Source organism: Phyllostomus discolor, chromosome 1 (assembly GCF_004126475.2).
Source record: "Phyllostomus discolor isolate MPI-MPIP mPhyDis1 chromosome 1, mPhyDis1.pri.v3, whole genome shotgun sequence".
Classification (NCBI taxonomy): domain Eukaryota; kingdom Metazoa; phylum Chordata; class Mammalia; order Chiroptera; family Phyllostomidae; genus Phyllostomus; species Phyllostomus discolor.
The window spans coordinates 58490776-58505990 of NC_040903.2; the positions used below are offsets into that span (position 1 = coordinate 58490776).

General features: G+C 39.2%; 1 protein-coding gene across 19 annotated transcripts in view; it reads right to left on the reverse strand.

Moving 5' to 3' along the window:
- The window catches only part of KIAA1217 (KIAA1217 ortholog), a 276224-nt gene that overhangs the window by 85895 nt on the left and 175114 nt on the right, over window positions 1-15215 (reverse strand). For 18 of the 19 annotated variants that reach the window (XM_036023224.1, XM_036023208.1, XM_036023194.1 and 15 more), the window contains exon 4: window positions 14254-14347. In XM_036023224.1, coding sequence (XP_035879117.1) covers window positions 14254-14347 — 94 coding nt within the window. Of the gene's footprint in view, window positions 1-4282; window positions 4852-14253; window positions 14348-15215 lie in introns of those variants that run through there. The other variant, XM_036023254.1, reaches the window with a different exon arrangement.

Sequence of the window (15215 nt, forward strand, 5' to 3'; positions counted from 1 at the left end):
GATTTGTTTTGTTTTGTTTTGTTTTGCAGTGACACAGCTGCTAGGAAATATATTTTTAGATTTGCTTTTAAAGCAAGCAAAAATGGCATTCACTTTGTGGATACGCATCTAGAATGTTCCCTCAGTCCCTTCAATAAGGGGTCAACCACCTACAGAATGTTCTATTCAGTTGCCTTCCTCCTTGGACGTGAGAAAAAAAAAACACCCCAAAACAACAGCACTAGACACTCATCTTAGACGAAGCCCTCAGAGCCTGACTGGGATGCCTCACCCTTCAGAGGCATGTTTCAGAAAAAACCACACACTGGAGTTTAAGCCCTGTAGATCGGGTCTGGTATTTCCGAGTCACCTTATCGTTGACATTGTTATGATTTCTTATTGTTGTTTGGGTTTTCCTCTGGCAGCTCTTCCTACTATGTCAAGAGCAAATGAAAAGAGATAGGTTCGAAGAGTTAAATCAGAACAAGGGTAAGCATGACCTTTGATTTTACAGGAAAATAAGAAAATAAAAAGAAAGAAATCAAGTACTTGAGTCAATCAACTGAGTGAAACACATTTCCTGTACTTCAGAAATATGGAGTGTGTTAGTGCTTCCTGAACAATAAGAACGGTCCCCTGGCTTAAATGACATGCTGGGTATTCACACCTTCCACCAGGAGAGGCCTTATGTAAATAAATCTGCACAAAAAATGATTGAGCGAACAGCTTCTCTTTTGTGCTAAATAACGAGATGCCAAAGGTCTTGAGAACTCTTAAACAAGAATTCGATTTGATGCTATCATTTAAAAATGGTTCATTTTTCCAACCATTTATGATCTCTAATGATGTTTTTCTCTGCCCCCTCCATGAACACCCTAGTTGGGCTTTATCATAAGCCTTGGTTTCTACCCTTCACTCAATAACATGATACTGTCACCATTTCTGCCATACTAAATGTACTATTATGCTTTTCTTTAAGTCAATTTTAAATGGACTTTTTTACTTAGTTGTGATAAAGCAATAATGTTCATTAACTTTCAAGTTCTTGGTACTACTTATCTTTCTAATACTCATTAAAACATTATCTAATTATAAAAAATTTAAAAACCTGTTTCTCTATTGCCAATTAAAATCACTGACTGCAGGTGAAAAACAGTTTTGAATGTACTTTGAATAGAAAAACATTAAAGTTTCAGAGAGTTATTGTAGGACTCATTTGCCTTAGCAAAGAGGCTGACTTTTGAAAATAACACTATAACACCATATAACTCTTTTAAGCCAATATTGTTTTACTCAAAGTATCTCATAATTTGAAGCAGCTGCTGTTTTTCAGTTGACTTGATGGCTTATTCTCCTTTAATAAAATATTGAATAATATAAATCTGTTTAGTTCAAATGGGGGACATCTGTAATAGTGTCAACAATAAAAAGTTTTTGTAAATAAAAAATAAAGTATAAAAAAACAAAACCCAATCCATTTATTTTTGGTCCAAACCCATGCATTTCTAATTAGTGAGCTCTGGCCACACAACAGTGTTGTGCTGCCATTGGACGGTACGTGAACCCTGGCTACGCTACACTCAACTACAACAATGGATGGCTGAGAACTCGCATGCACAACACTTGCCTAAATAATCAAGAAACAAACCTTGAAACAGTGAGAAGAAAAACAGGGGAGCTCTGGAGATGGACAAAGGGCTGGTGTGAAGGGCCAGTGGGCCTGGGCCCCAGCCCTGTATTTGGCATTTGCTTATTTTGTGGTCTTAACGAAGTCACACCAATCATGCGAGGCCTCTTGAGTTGCCATTGACAGGGGGAAGGGTTCTAAGAGATGATGCACAAGACCTTTCCACCTCTAAAAACCTGGTTCCAAATAAGCCAGGCCTGTTTCTTGAGGGAACATCAATGACACTGGTCAGGTACATTTCCTAGTCACAAATCTACAGGAGCCAGCTCCAGACCCTCAGGAGCGGATGGAGTCACTCGTGCAATTCACGAGCAAGCAAAGGGATCACCAGCCCCATGGAAAAGGGCAGGGCTTACCATGAGGCAACATGTGTCTTAAAAATGCTTTTTTCCTCTGCAAAAAATGAATGCATGTTTTCACCCAAATGTACATAAAAGTTGACACACGCTCACCTGAGGAACGTTAGAAGCAGCATGAGGAAAAGAATGGTTACCCAGAAGCCCTCTGCAGGGCAGGATCTTGAGCCTGAGGGAGCCTGTGTTGACATCGTTGGAAACAAACTCCTCCAGTTCAAGTTTCCCTGAGGGGGACTCACAGAGGAGACTACAACAAAATCCTAGGGAGAAAACGCAGGTAGGCAGCAAGGGGTACAACCTGAAAATACCAGGACATGTGATCCCAGTCAAAGGCAGTTTCTGCTGACATTTATATTTGTAAGAGCCAAGAAAGGGGATGTGGTTTGGATATCAAAAAGCTGAGGGCATGGCATAAACCTTTCCTGAACTTTCTAGCAAGGCACAGAGCTTTTAGTTCACCCCAGTAGCTGCCGAAGGAGGAGGAAGGTCCTGTTCCAGTCAACTTTCAATTGTTGGTTGTTTCGCTGGCCCCAGATCTTATGCAGAAATGGGGTTGCAAGCCCAAGTGCAGCGCTGTGACCAGCAGCCTCATCCTCTCTGGATGCTGTTGGCAGTCATTACTTTGCATCACAAATCACCGGGAGATTTTTGCGGCTAAGTGGATGTCTCAGTCTTCAGGAGGGGTCGAGGAAAGCAACAGCCTCTGCTTCTGAGATGGCTTGGCTAGCTGTCCTGACTCCAGAACCCTCCACCTTCAGTGTTCTTTAGCATTCTTCCTGCCTGCCTTTTACAAGCCTGAAAGGACAGCAGGCAGGCACATGTAGGCAGTCCCCACTCAAAGGCACTTTCTTACTTGCAAATCAAGCCCTGCCCTGTCCCATGACAAGATTTCATGAGTATCATACATAGCACATGAAGCAAAGAAGGTGCTAAGGAAGAAAGAGTCCTTTATCTTTAGGGCTTTTTGCTGTCCCCACACTATCCGATGTTCACTGCTTTCATTTCACCATGGGTAAGTTGTAATTAGATCCCTGAATAACAACCAGTCTGATAGTAGGTTTTGGATGCTACAGATCTGAAAAATCCAAAATTGTACAAAGTAATTTATCTTGAAGACAAATAAGCATTACTTATTTATTGATAATTATTGCTTTCAAGATGATTAATCTCTATCTGACTCCAGACTTAGAGCTCTTAGCTCCTGGTAAGGTTGTGCATTGTAGGACCTTGAAACGATGATTGTAGAGACAGTCAGCCTGGGTTTGAATGACAACTTTGCTACTTACTAGTGTGTGATCTTGTAACTAATCTCTCAGCCTTGGTTTCCCAGTCTTAAAATGGGTATGCCAGTACCTATGCAATAGGGTTATTATGATGACTAAATGAAAGAATATATATTATTTAGACCACATTGGAAAACAACTTATCATGTATATTAACTCATCTATAAATTGAGATAAAGAAATCCACAGTTATGAGTAAGCAGATCCATGAACACATGTACCTTTAAAAGGAAACATTGATTTGGTACAACATTGTTCTTATTAAATTATTTTAAAAGAAATAAATACAAAATATTGTGACTGAACTAGTACACGAGTAAGACAGAATAGTTATTCTCAAATACATGCAATTTCTGCCAATGACTTTTTCAGGCAATCATTAAACCTGCTAGAAAAGAGATATATGTTATGTAAAACTGTAGAAGTCTTTTAATGTTATCTTACGGCTTAAAATGATAGCCTGAATAACAACCAGTCTATTTTTATTTTAGAATTTAAAGTGTATTTAGTAAGAAAAGAAGAGAAATTCTCCCTTAAATGTTAAAGGACACACACTAACGCCCCCACATCTACACCACACCTTCACATTGTCTGCGTTTGCCTCTGAAACTAAATGCAAGTGAGCATCTTCGTGAAAACACTGAAAACTGTCACAAAACACAAAAATCAATGAGATCTGTACTAACAAATAATGTTGACAATTTAAATCCTTTTCTACATTATAAAGTTAAACAGAAAATAGATCATAAGATTTATAGACTGAAGACAGCCCAATGAAATTTAAATGGATTTAAAAAAAAGACTAATGCCAATAACAAAGAAGTGTGCCTCTGAACAATTGAAATAAAAACCTAAAATTTTAATTCCTCATTGAATCAACTTCAATACAGCAAACCTGACTCAATTCAAGTAAATGTGCCACAGCATGACAAAAAAAATTGAAAAATTATATTTTTTTATAAAGGCACAGTTCTTACCTTACATCTTCCACGAACATTTCTCTTCTAGAAGAAACTTCCTAGACTTTTAGAGACCTTGAAACCACCCATCTCTTGAAAGCTTCCAGCTCTGTTTGTCTTTATGGTGACTGAATGCAAGGCTTGAGGGCTTTTTTTTTTTTTTTCCAGAAGGAAGCTTTTAGTCAAAATATGTGGTTTAAAGGAGCAGTATCCACCCTTGTTAAAACTATTTCACGGACGTTCAGAGGTTTTGTTTCTACTCTATGAAAGTTAAATCTGAGTAGGAAGGCATTTTTCCTGTCCCGGAAACCAGCATAACTAAAACCAATGCTGAGCTAACGAGAAATGTTTCTTCCATGTGTTCTGTCTGGCAGAAACTGCAAGCCATATCAAGGAAACACGTGATGTTTATAAATACAATATGGCTCATATTGTCATAACCTCTCAATGACAAAAAGGGAAAATAAGTGCAAGGAAAAGCAAGCAGCCACACAGCAGGAAAGATGAGATTTGTATCACTTGGAAGCTGCCTATCAGATGTGCATATATTACCCCTTCTTGCTTCTTAAAAATCAAGTATGACTAGAGCAGCAAGAGAGAAATATCTACCTTGTCCTGGATCACCACCATATCTAAATGTGTTTTATCTCGGTAGAGATAAATGTGTTATGCTCACTTGCATTTATCTAGGTAGTTATCTCGGTAAGAGTAATTCCTTACCATTCTAATAAAAACATCTTTTTCTCTGTCAGAAAGACACAGCATAAAAGGGACATAATCACACCCATTGTGCATAAGTGAGTTCTGTAGTGTTAAATCAAGCCTATAACAGAACGAAAGCAAGGATTTCACATAGCCTGGAACTGATGTGAATATTATAGATGTCTGTATCATTATTGATTATTGACTTTCTAATCTTCTATTGGGCTGTAAGATTTGTGAGGCCGGTTACCATACATGGTGACTACTATAGTTGACTCCTGAACAAAGCAGGAGTTAATGGCTCTGACTCTGCACAGTCAAAAATCTGCATGTAACTTTTGACTCCCCCAAAACTTCACTACTAATAGCCTACTGTTAACTAGAAGCCTTATTGATAATATAAATGTTGTTAACACATATTATGTATGTTATAGGTATCATATACTATATTCTTACAATAAAGGTAGAGAACAAAATGTTATTAAGAAAGGTCCAAATTTGATATAGTCTCATTACATTTATTTTTGCTTTTACTGCCCTTGCCTTTGAGGTCAAATTCAAAAAATGTTCTCTGAGACTAAGGTCCACAAGTTTGGTACCTATGTTTTCTTCCATGAAGTTTATTGTTTCAAATCTTATATTTAGGTCTTTGATCCATTTTGAGTTAATTTTTGTATATGGTGACAAATAGCACCATAAACTAAGGAACTAGTTTGATTCCTTTGCCTGTAGCTTTCCAATTTTCCCAGCACCACTTATTAAAGAGGCTTTCTTTTCTCCATTGAATGCTTTTGGCTCCTTTGTACAATGGAATGCTACTTGGCCATGAGAAAAGGTGAAATACTGCCACTTGTGACAACATGAATGGATCTTGAGAATATCATGCTAAGTGAAATAAGTCAGATTGAAAATGTCAAGAACCATACAATTTCACTTATATGTGGGACATAAAACTAAAACAAACAAATGAATGAACAAGACAGACAAAGGGAAAGGAGGGTGGGTGGTGGAGGTAGCAAAAGGTAAGTCAGGTCAAATATATGGTGCTGGAAAGAGTTTTGACTTTGGGTGGTAAACACATGCAGTATACAGTGATGTATTATATAATTATACACTTGAAACCTATATCATTTTATTAACCAATGCCACTCTAATAAATTTAATTAAAAAATTTTAAAAAGTCAACAAGAAGAAAAAATACATTATTAGTGCTGCACTATAAATGAAAAAAATTCTGCATTTAAGTGGACACACACAGTTCAAAACCATGTTGTTCAAGGGTCAACTATATATCTACTATATATCTTCAGAATCTTTCACGAAAGCCTGAGCCAGTGAGGTGGTTCAACAACGCATGGTGGTTGGGTGAATGAAGCAGTGAAACTTTACAATAAAGGAGTCAGATTAACTTCTAAAATAATCACTCCTAATTTATAAGTTTGGAGGTATTTAAAATACTGACTGCCCTGCCAATTCAATCTAGAAGCAAGATTTGCCCTACTGAGTTATAAATAAAGTGAAACAAGATCTGTCCTTTTTAATTTGCTATCTGGAGATTTGTTTCCTTTCTACTACAGGGGAACTTAACTCCTGGAAATAAAATGCAGATATGTGTGCACTTCTGACAATCACTTAATTTAATCTAACAAATCTGTTATTCTCATCTTAAACTTCAGGGCTACTCACTGCTATAAAATTATATTGATAGGAAATTTTGTTAGGCTAGACAGCCATTCTTATTTCTCATTTTGGTCAGGAACTACTTCTGGGATAAACTAGCAAATATGTTGTAAACCTCAGACATTTCCATTTATAAATTACTGTACTGATCTTGGTAGAGAAAGCATTAACTGGAAATTTGTGAAAGGAAAGTGCTGAAGTGAGCTCCCTTTTCCTCCAGACACTTAGTGAGAATTTTCTGAAGGCAGCGCATAGTCCAAGGGAAACACGGGGGCTTTCCCCTGGGAAGCGTAGCGCTTAGAAAAGAACTTAAGACGTGTACATCGATAACTACAGGGTAGGCAGGAAAAGGTGAGTGTGATATGAGAGTGTGTAGACACCTGAAGTTCTGTGGAAGTCAGAGAAGAAACAGTGGTGACTGAGGCTTGGAGGAAAGTGGGGTAAGAGGAGGATAGATGATGACAGTGAATTTTTTAGTTAGGTCTTCAAAAATGGGTGGCTCACAGACACTGATGATGAAGACAGTAATGTGGAGAAGGACAGTAGTGACCACTGGCATGATTAAGAAGGCCAGTTCTGGAGTTGACTTGCCTAGCTCTGAATCCAGCCCCACTCTGACAAAAGCTGTGTGACTATGAGCAAGTTCCTTAACCTCCCTGGTCCTCAACTTCCATATCTGAAACAGGGGGATAATAAGAGTTCCTTTCACATAAGCATTGTTTTAAACATCAAATGAGCAAATGCTCAGTTTTCAAAATGCTCGGCATGGCACCTGGTCCAGAGTAAGCATATCGTGAATGTTAGTTGTTAATACTACTGCCATCATGGGACATAATGTGCCTTCACTCACATAATGCTGGGTTGAGTCAAGGAGGGCCTTGAATGAATGAGAGTTTTCTGAAACTTCCATTTCTATGGGATTCTTTTTTCTTCCATTTCTATAGGATTGTTTTATTCACTCCTGCCCTCCCCATGTACAAAACACTTCTCAACCAGAACACTACCTACCCTATACATGGAAAAAAAAAAGCTATATTATGTTGCAAAGTGAGCACAAGCTTCTTGTCTTTTTCTTTGATTTTCTCCCCCACCTCTTTTTTTTTGGTGGGATATCTTTTTAACCTTGCCAGAAGAGAACAGAATGAAACAAAGTCAAATATAAAAAGATGCCATGATAGAATTATGAAGTGAAAAAAATATTTTAAAAGGATATTTTATGTGTTTTAAAATCTTATGAGGAGCATCACGTCAAAATTTGCAAAATTTGTATGAAAATATCAAGAAAAAAGACTGTGAACTGAATCCAAAGAGTCAGAGAGAACAGGCTCTGATCCAACAAATGACATTTACCAGTTGTGGGGGCCTGGAAGAGATGTCATTGCCTCAGCTGTAGCATCTGTAAAATGGAGTCAGAATATCCACTTGCAGGGTTGTTGCCCAATTTAAATAATATGTAAAGTATTTAACACACTGCCTACCATAGAGACACAAAAAAGTCTATTATCTTAAATCCAGAAAAACAATGGTATGGAATATTACTTGTATCTTGACCGATTCCACAAAAGTTTAATAGAGTTTATATAAATTATTACAATTTTGCCAAAAAAAAAAGGCAAAGTGGAACATATGACAAAAAGAACATGAGGAGGAAAATTAAAAAGAGAAGCCAGGAACAAAGCCAACACACAAAATACACGCTGCAGAATGCCTGTGTGCTTGCTGTGGGTGGGCCCCAAATTTAATTCTAAGCTTTGGAGTAGCAATACAAAGAGGGAAAATGATCACTTACAAGATTCAGAGTGTCCACATGACAAAAATAAACCAGGAGAAGCACAACTATTTCTGGTGATGAGAACAGGGAGATATTTTTACAGTGGCTTCTCATTAATGACAGAAAATGAATAATACAGCATTTGTAGCGCTATCATTACAGCACTCAACGCGCTGTGTTTAACAAGTGTTTACACTCACCATGTGTAAGACACTGCAACTGGCTTTGGGAGGGATACAAAGACGAACATGAGAATGTTTGTGCCTTTGGAGAACTTACAGTCTTAGAAGTGAGATGAACATGCATTTGAATGATTATAACACCAAAAGAATGTGCAAAATGCCCCCCAAAAAGAAAGACTATTTCGGGCAGACCATTAGGGAAACTGCATTCCTTGATTTGGCTTCTAAAAGCACATTTACTTTTTTACATTTTATTATGGAAATTTTCTTTAAAAAAAGATTTTATTTATTTACTTTTAGAGAGAGGGGGAGGGAGGGAGAAAGAAAGGGAGAGAAACATGAACGTGCGGTTGCCTCTCACACAGCCCTTACTGGGGCCCTAACCTGCAACCCAAGTATGTGCCTCAATAGGGAACTGAACCAGCAACCCTTTGGTTCAAAGGCCAGCACTCAATCCACTAAGCCACAACAGCCAGGGCATTATTATGGAAATTTCAACCATAAAAAGTAGAAAAAATAACATAACAGACTACCATCATTTAGCTTTGACATTTGACAATTTTGTTTCAATATTTTCATTCTTTTGGTTTGCTCGCTGGAATATTTAAGGCAAATCCAATTAACTGTGCCATTTGACCTGTAAATACTTCAGTATGCCTCATTTTTAAAAACACAGCCACCAAGCCATCATTATACCCAACAAAATTAACAGTGAACCCTTAACATCATCTGATTCCCAACACATGTTCAAATTTCCCAAACACTTTCAAACATGTCTTTTCCAGTTGGTTTGTTTCAATCAGGATTCAAACCTGATATGCACATGGAGTTTGGCTGTCACAATACAGAAGGGACCAAGGAATACAGTAGTTTATTGATGCCAGCAATTTGTTGATGTAATTGGGCAATTGTCCCATAGTATGTTAGATGGGTGGGATTTGAAAGGCAGATAAGTGGGGTGGGGGAGATCATTATACACTTGGAGTAAGAACTGCGAGGCAGCTTTGCTGGGTTTTGGGGGTGGGGATGATACTGACCATTGGTGCTAGTCTCTGCAGAACAGGAAGCTGGGCTTAGGGAGATGACTTGGGAAGCAGTTGTTAGACTGGACTATGAAGAGTTAGGGAGACTGGTTAAAGGCTGTTGCATAGCTGACTAGAAAAATAACAAACACTGTTAAGTATAGTAGTACAGCAGTGTTACTAACAGCCTGGAATCTGAAGCCCATCTGCCCAGGTTCAAATCTCAGCCCTGCCATGCTCTAGCTGTGTGGCCTTAGGCACATTTCTTAACATACCTAAGCAACTGTTTCCTAAGTTAAGATATGAGGGTTCATACCAATACCTGCCTCAAAATGTTGTCTTGAAGATTAAATAAATTTACACAGAAAAAGTGATTAGTAAATGCTCAAAAAAGTCAGCTGCTGTAAGAGTGGCAGTGCAGGCATAGGCAGAGGGTCAATGTTAAGAGGCCTTGCACAACAGGGTGGCCCTGCTGACTGGCGGGGTACGCTGAGAAACAGGAGCTAGGCTACTGAAAGCTCATAGATAACTCAACTTTTTAAATCTCTTTCCCTACCCCTCAAAACACACACACCTGTGTGCACACACACCAACACTAACAAAATAGAAAAACAGGAGGAAGATGGCTTGGAAGAAAAAACAGATTAGGATTTTTTTCTTCCACAGGATACGCTGGAAGACTATATTGGAAGACTATCCATGTAGAGATAACCAGTTGGAAGTTGAACATCTGCATCTTGAACTCTTAAGAAATGGCAGAGCTAGAGATATAGTTTCAGGGATCATCCACATTGACATAGTGGCTAAACCAGTAGAAATATAAAAATCACAAATAAAAAGGAGCAGATAAAAGTAAACAAATTAAAAATACACATATACACAAACTGGTGAAGAAATCTGCCTGAACACAATGAAGACAATAGAGGGCGAGAGGAAAAAGAAAAGTTAGTGAATGAATGAAAGATGCTGAGGTGTGTTTGAATGTAGGCAGGAATGTAGAAATGGCAGTGTAACGGAAGCCAAAGTTTCTAGGGAGACTATCCATCAGTGCCAAAGGCAGAGCTCAAATAGAAGAGGTCTGGGAGGCAGCGGCTGAATAGGCTCTTACCAGTAATTTAAGATTCAGGGCCAATTCTGGGGATTGTTTTCTAAATGTAAATCTGGAAACTCTTTACATACAAGTAACAACTAAAGACATGCAAGAGGGAAAGAAGTGAATGATGGGAGTAGAGAATGTTGGGAAGTAATCTCAAAGTTCATGAGAAGGTGAAAAAGCCTGAAAACTGTGAAAAGCCACTGGGTTTGGGGGACAGGAAGTCACTGGTGGTACCTTTGGAGAGCCAAGGAATGGCATGGCTCATCTGTGAGTTGTGTAATACATTTGTGAACTGCAAACCTGCGAGTACACACATAATTTTTTGGCAAAAGGGCCTGTTTTGCATGGTGAGTACAGTACCATGGGAACTGAATGATCAAAACTACTATCTAATATAACAAAACAGAAGCCAGGCGATGGGAAAAACAAGGACACCAGTATGCTCAGTTCCAGCAGAGAACCACAAGCCTCATTAAATAGACTAACCTCGAAAATGCTCAGTTAGATGCTAAAGAAAAACTAGACCTGTCTTTCTCACCAAGCATATATCCATGCATGCTCACACCCTCAGAGTTAATATTTTAGCCTAATGTGATTCTTGGGTAACACCGCTACCATCATAGCTCTGCTCTGGAGAAGTGACTATATTAGAGCCAGAGTCCTAACACCTTTTGTCTTTCACAGGCAAGACATTCAATGCATTGTGTAAGGAAAGTTTCAGAGGCCACTGCACACTTCTGGCATTGCTCTTATTGCGTCTCTGCATGGTGCCACCAATGTTTTTCATGATACATGTATGTACTGGTAATGAATGGGCGGCTGGAAGTCTGTCTCAGGCTGCCTCTGGAGGCTGGTGAGGGAAGGTCAATGACATCAGACACAGGGCTGCATAACCAACGCATGTGAGCAGTAACCACATTCCTCCACAGCCACGGGCACATTGCAGACATACGGGAGGATGTAGTCCCTTCAACCCACCGTGCAGCTCAGTTTAGTCTACAATAATTCACCCTTGCTCTGTTCTCTATTTCTGTTCTTCACCACAAGCAGTGGGGCTATGCAGCTGCACTCCAGACAAAGCGTCCTTTCCTTTAATAGAAAGGCAGCCACGTTCATCAGGAAGGAGAGAGAATTCCAATCACTAGAGCCAAAAGGTGAGGCTGAAGGAATTCCATCTTTTAATTTTTGGAATCTGTGATGAGGCCAAGTTACAAACTGCAGACACAATCACATCTACTTGGTTTTTAAACTGTGCTGTAGCTCTCATTTCTAAGTTGTCTTCAGTGAAACAAAAAAGCTCTTCAGTGGGTTGGATGGTGAACATTTGCTGTCTCCTCATCTGGGGACAACCACTGATTTTCTCCCACAAAAAAATTGCTGTATAAAATAGGCTGTGAGCAACTCAGAAGGTGACTGCTACGGTCTTGTCTAAAAGTAAAAACACAACAACTTCACTGAAACCCACAGCAAAAGTTCTGAATTCTAATAGGCTTGGTTCATATGGTTAATATTTGATTCTCTCCGTGGTCACCGCTGGCCCCATATGTAGGTATGACATCTGCTTAAGAGTTAAAACAGGTGTGTCTTCCCCAGCCATAAACAAGGTTTTCAGAGGCGATTGTGGAACCCCTGTGTGGGCTCTACATAACAGAAACAGATTCTGAGCACCATGAAACTCCAGTTCAAAGGCAAGACTTATCAAACACAAAGACTTCCAAGGGAGCAAAGATTCTTAAGAACATCGCCAAGAGAATAACGAAGTAATCAAAGGCAAAGGCAAAGGATTCTGTAATATTCAGTCCATGCTTCCTGATTAGCATGACCTGACCTGTCTTCACATGGTGCTGGTTTACATTTTGAGTGTAACTGGCTATAAATAAATCTCAAAATCCCAGATTGTATGAAGTGGCCACACAGCCTTCACTTCAAATCACACATCATTTCTGACATAAAAAAAAAGCAGAGGCTGAGTCATAAGAGGCCTTTTCCTCCAGAAGTGTAGGCTCTGATCCCACAATGTCAGCACTCATATTCCAGGCCAGAATTACAGAGAAATCCTTCCAGCACTTTCTGTTGGACCTCTTGGCCTCTTGGTCCTAAACTCACATACCCTGTGCGGTAAACAGAACAATGATGTCTACATCCTAAACCCTGGAACCTGTGACTACAGGGGGAGGGGGATTAAGGTTGCTAATCAGCTAACTTTAAAATAGGGCAGTTGTCCGGGAGTACCAGGTAGGTGTCCTTAACTGTGGAAGAGGAAGGGTTGGAGATGTGACGATGGTAGCAAAGCCAGAGAGAGGCCATTTGGCTGGGTTTGACAAAGGAGGAAGAGGGCTGCAAGCTGAGGAATGCGCACAGCCCCTAAAAGCTGAGAAAAAAAATTGAAATACTCCCCACAGCTCCCAGAAAGGAAAGCCAGCATCCTGCTGATGACCCCTTGATTTCCGTCCATCCATATTGGATGTCAGGCCTATGGAACTATAACATCTGTGTCGTTTTAAGCCACTAACCGCGTGCTAATTCCTACAGCAGCAATAGAAAGCTAACACACGCTGCCGGGCAGTGAGGGTGGCTTCACCTCGGGCTCTCTACTCCCACTCCAGGCCAGGCAGCACTTGCGTTTCTTTGCCAATAAAACCAATTCACTTACTTTTTCTAGTTAAACTCCAGCATCCAGCCGAGTGCTAATCCTCAAGAAAGATGACATAAAATAGCACAGCATTTCCTAAATTTGAGTGTGGGGGCGGGGAGGAGGGAGAATGTATGATTGGAGAGGTTAATGTTTCCTTTTTCTCCCATTTTTCCTGCACGGGGATGTAGTGCTATTGTTAGAAACACAATCCCTTTCTAGTGGACCTGCATTAATGTGGTTTTAAAATCTGCCTTTTCAGTTTTTCTGCTCTTTTTTCTCCAACACATCTCTGTGTGCTTTCAGTGTTTGGATAATCTGAGATGTTCTAAGTCAAGAGAATTTTAGCTCCCAAATCATGCAGATTTTTGTACTATATTATGTCCGAAACATGGTTCAGATATGATTTGATATTTAATACAGTACAATAGCAAACGGTCCTGAATGAGAAGGCGGATAATTTAATTAGAGTGCTAGGACTTGGAATAGCTGATATAAGAAGATTAATAGATTTTACATGCAACTATTTATGGTTTTTTCATTGTTGTTTGTATGATAGTTTTGAATTGGGGAAAAACATAGCAAGAGATTCTCTGAGTAAGTTAATGTGATATGGACCAAAAACCCTTTTATGGAAAGATTTTTCTGTATCTCCTTGGAATGAGGACATAACTAAACTGCATGCTTAGGGATGAATGAGGATGTGTGAGGCCCAATTTCAATTCCTTTGTTGTATTTGACCAGAAAAGTCTTTCTCTACCAAGAAACAAATGGGTCATCAGATGAGATGAGTGGGGAGAATAATCAAAACCTGGTGGTGGGATGTGACTACATCAGGAGCACACAGAAGAAGAGATGGTTTGACTCACCAAAAAAAAATTAAAAATAGAACAGGAACACTTACCCTCATGTCTCCGTTCACAGTTTTGGGCATGTGATTGAACGCATGTGCAGGATCCTTGTTGTACACTTTGAGGAGCGATCTATCCTGAATGTTCCTGGAACCAGAAACATCATTAACTGTGATAGACAAAAGGAGCCCGACTTCAGACATTTTCTTTGTCCTCCCATAAGAATCAGGGAAAAGCAGCAGCAGACAACCCAGCTGTTGTCTGCCCACAAGCAACCAGATAAAAGTTCTTTTACCATATAATAGGCAAAAATAAATAAGGATAAGAAAAGTGACCTGAACTTTCCTCTCCCTTTTTTTGGTTCCTCTGGAAAATATAATTTTTTCTGTGTAGTTCTCCACCCATAGATATCAGGTGGCATGAACTTTCTTTCAAGACTGTGAGCAAGGAAAGGTAACACTTTAAGAAACAATAAAGCTCCAGCATCTACAATATGTTCAAAAAGATTTGGTTAATATTTAAATATTTAATTGCTTACTTTACCCAAACACCCGGTTTTCTGCTTATCTCATAAGCACACACAAATGAAAAATGCTTTTCTCCCTTCAAGCAGTTTTAGCAAGAGAAAGAACATCTATTTGCAGTCCAGGAAAAAAAAAATAAAAGGATCCCAAAGATCAAAACTAGTTTCTTTACAATGTGTTTTTTTTCTTCCACAGTGGATTTTAAAAATACTTTTCTATATACAAGTTGACTTTATGGATATGCAGCATATTTAGAAGAAATAGCAGCAGATAATTTCTTCTACCACTCTGTCTCTCCTTCTGAACCCAGAATTTAAAGATGGGAAATCAATCATACTGCAGCAAAGAACAGAAGTCCCATATCTTTTTCAATTCCTACCTTAAAATTATTTAAGAGCATATGAGTGTCTACGAAGTCCTTTTCCTTCCATATTCAGATTTCATCAGCAGAAGGGCCACCCAAGGCACTTTCAGCCTCGTCTGCACTGTGA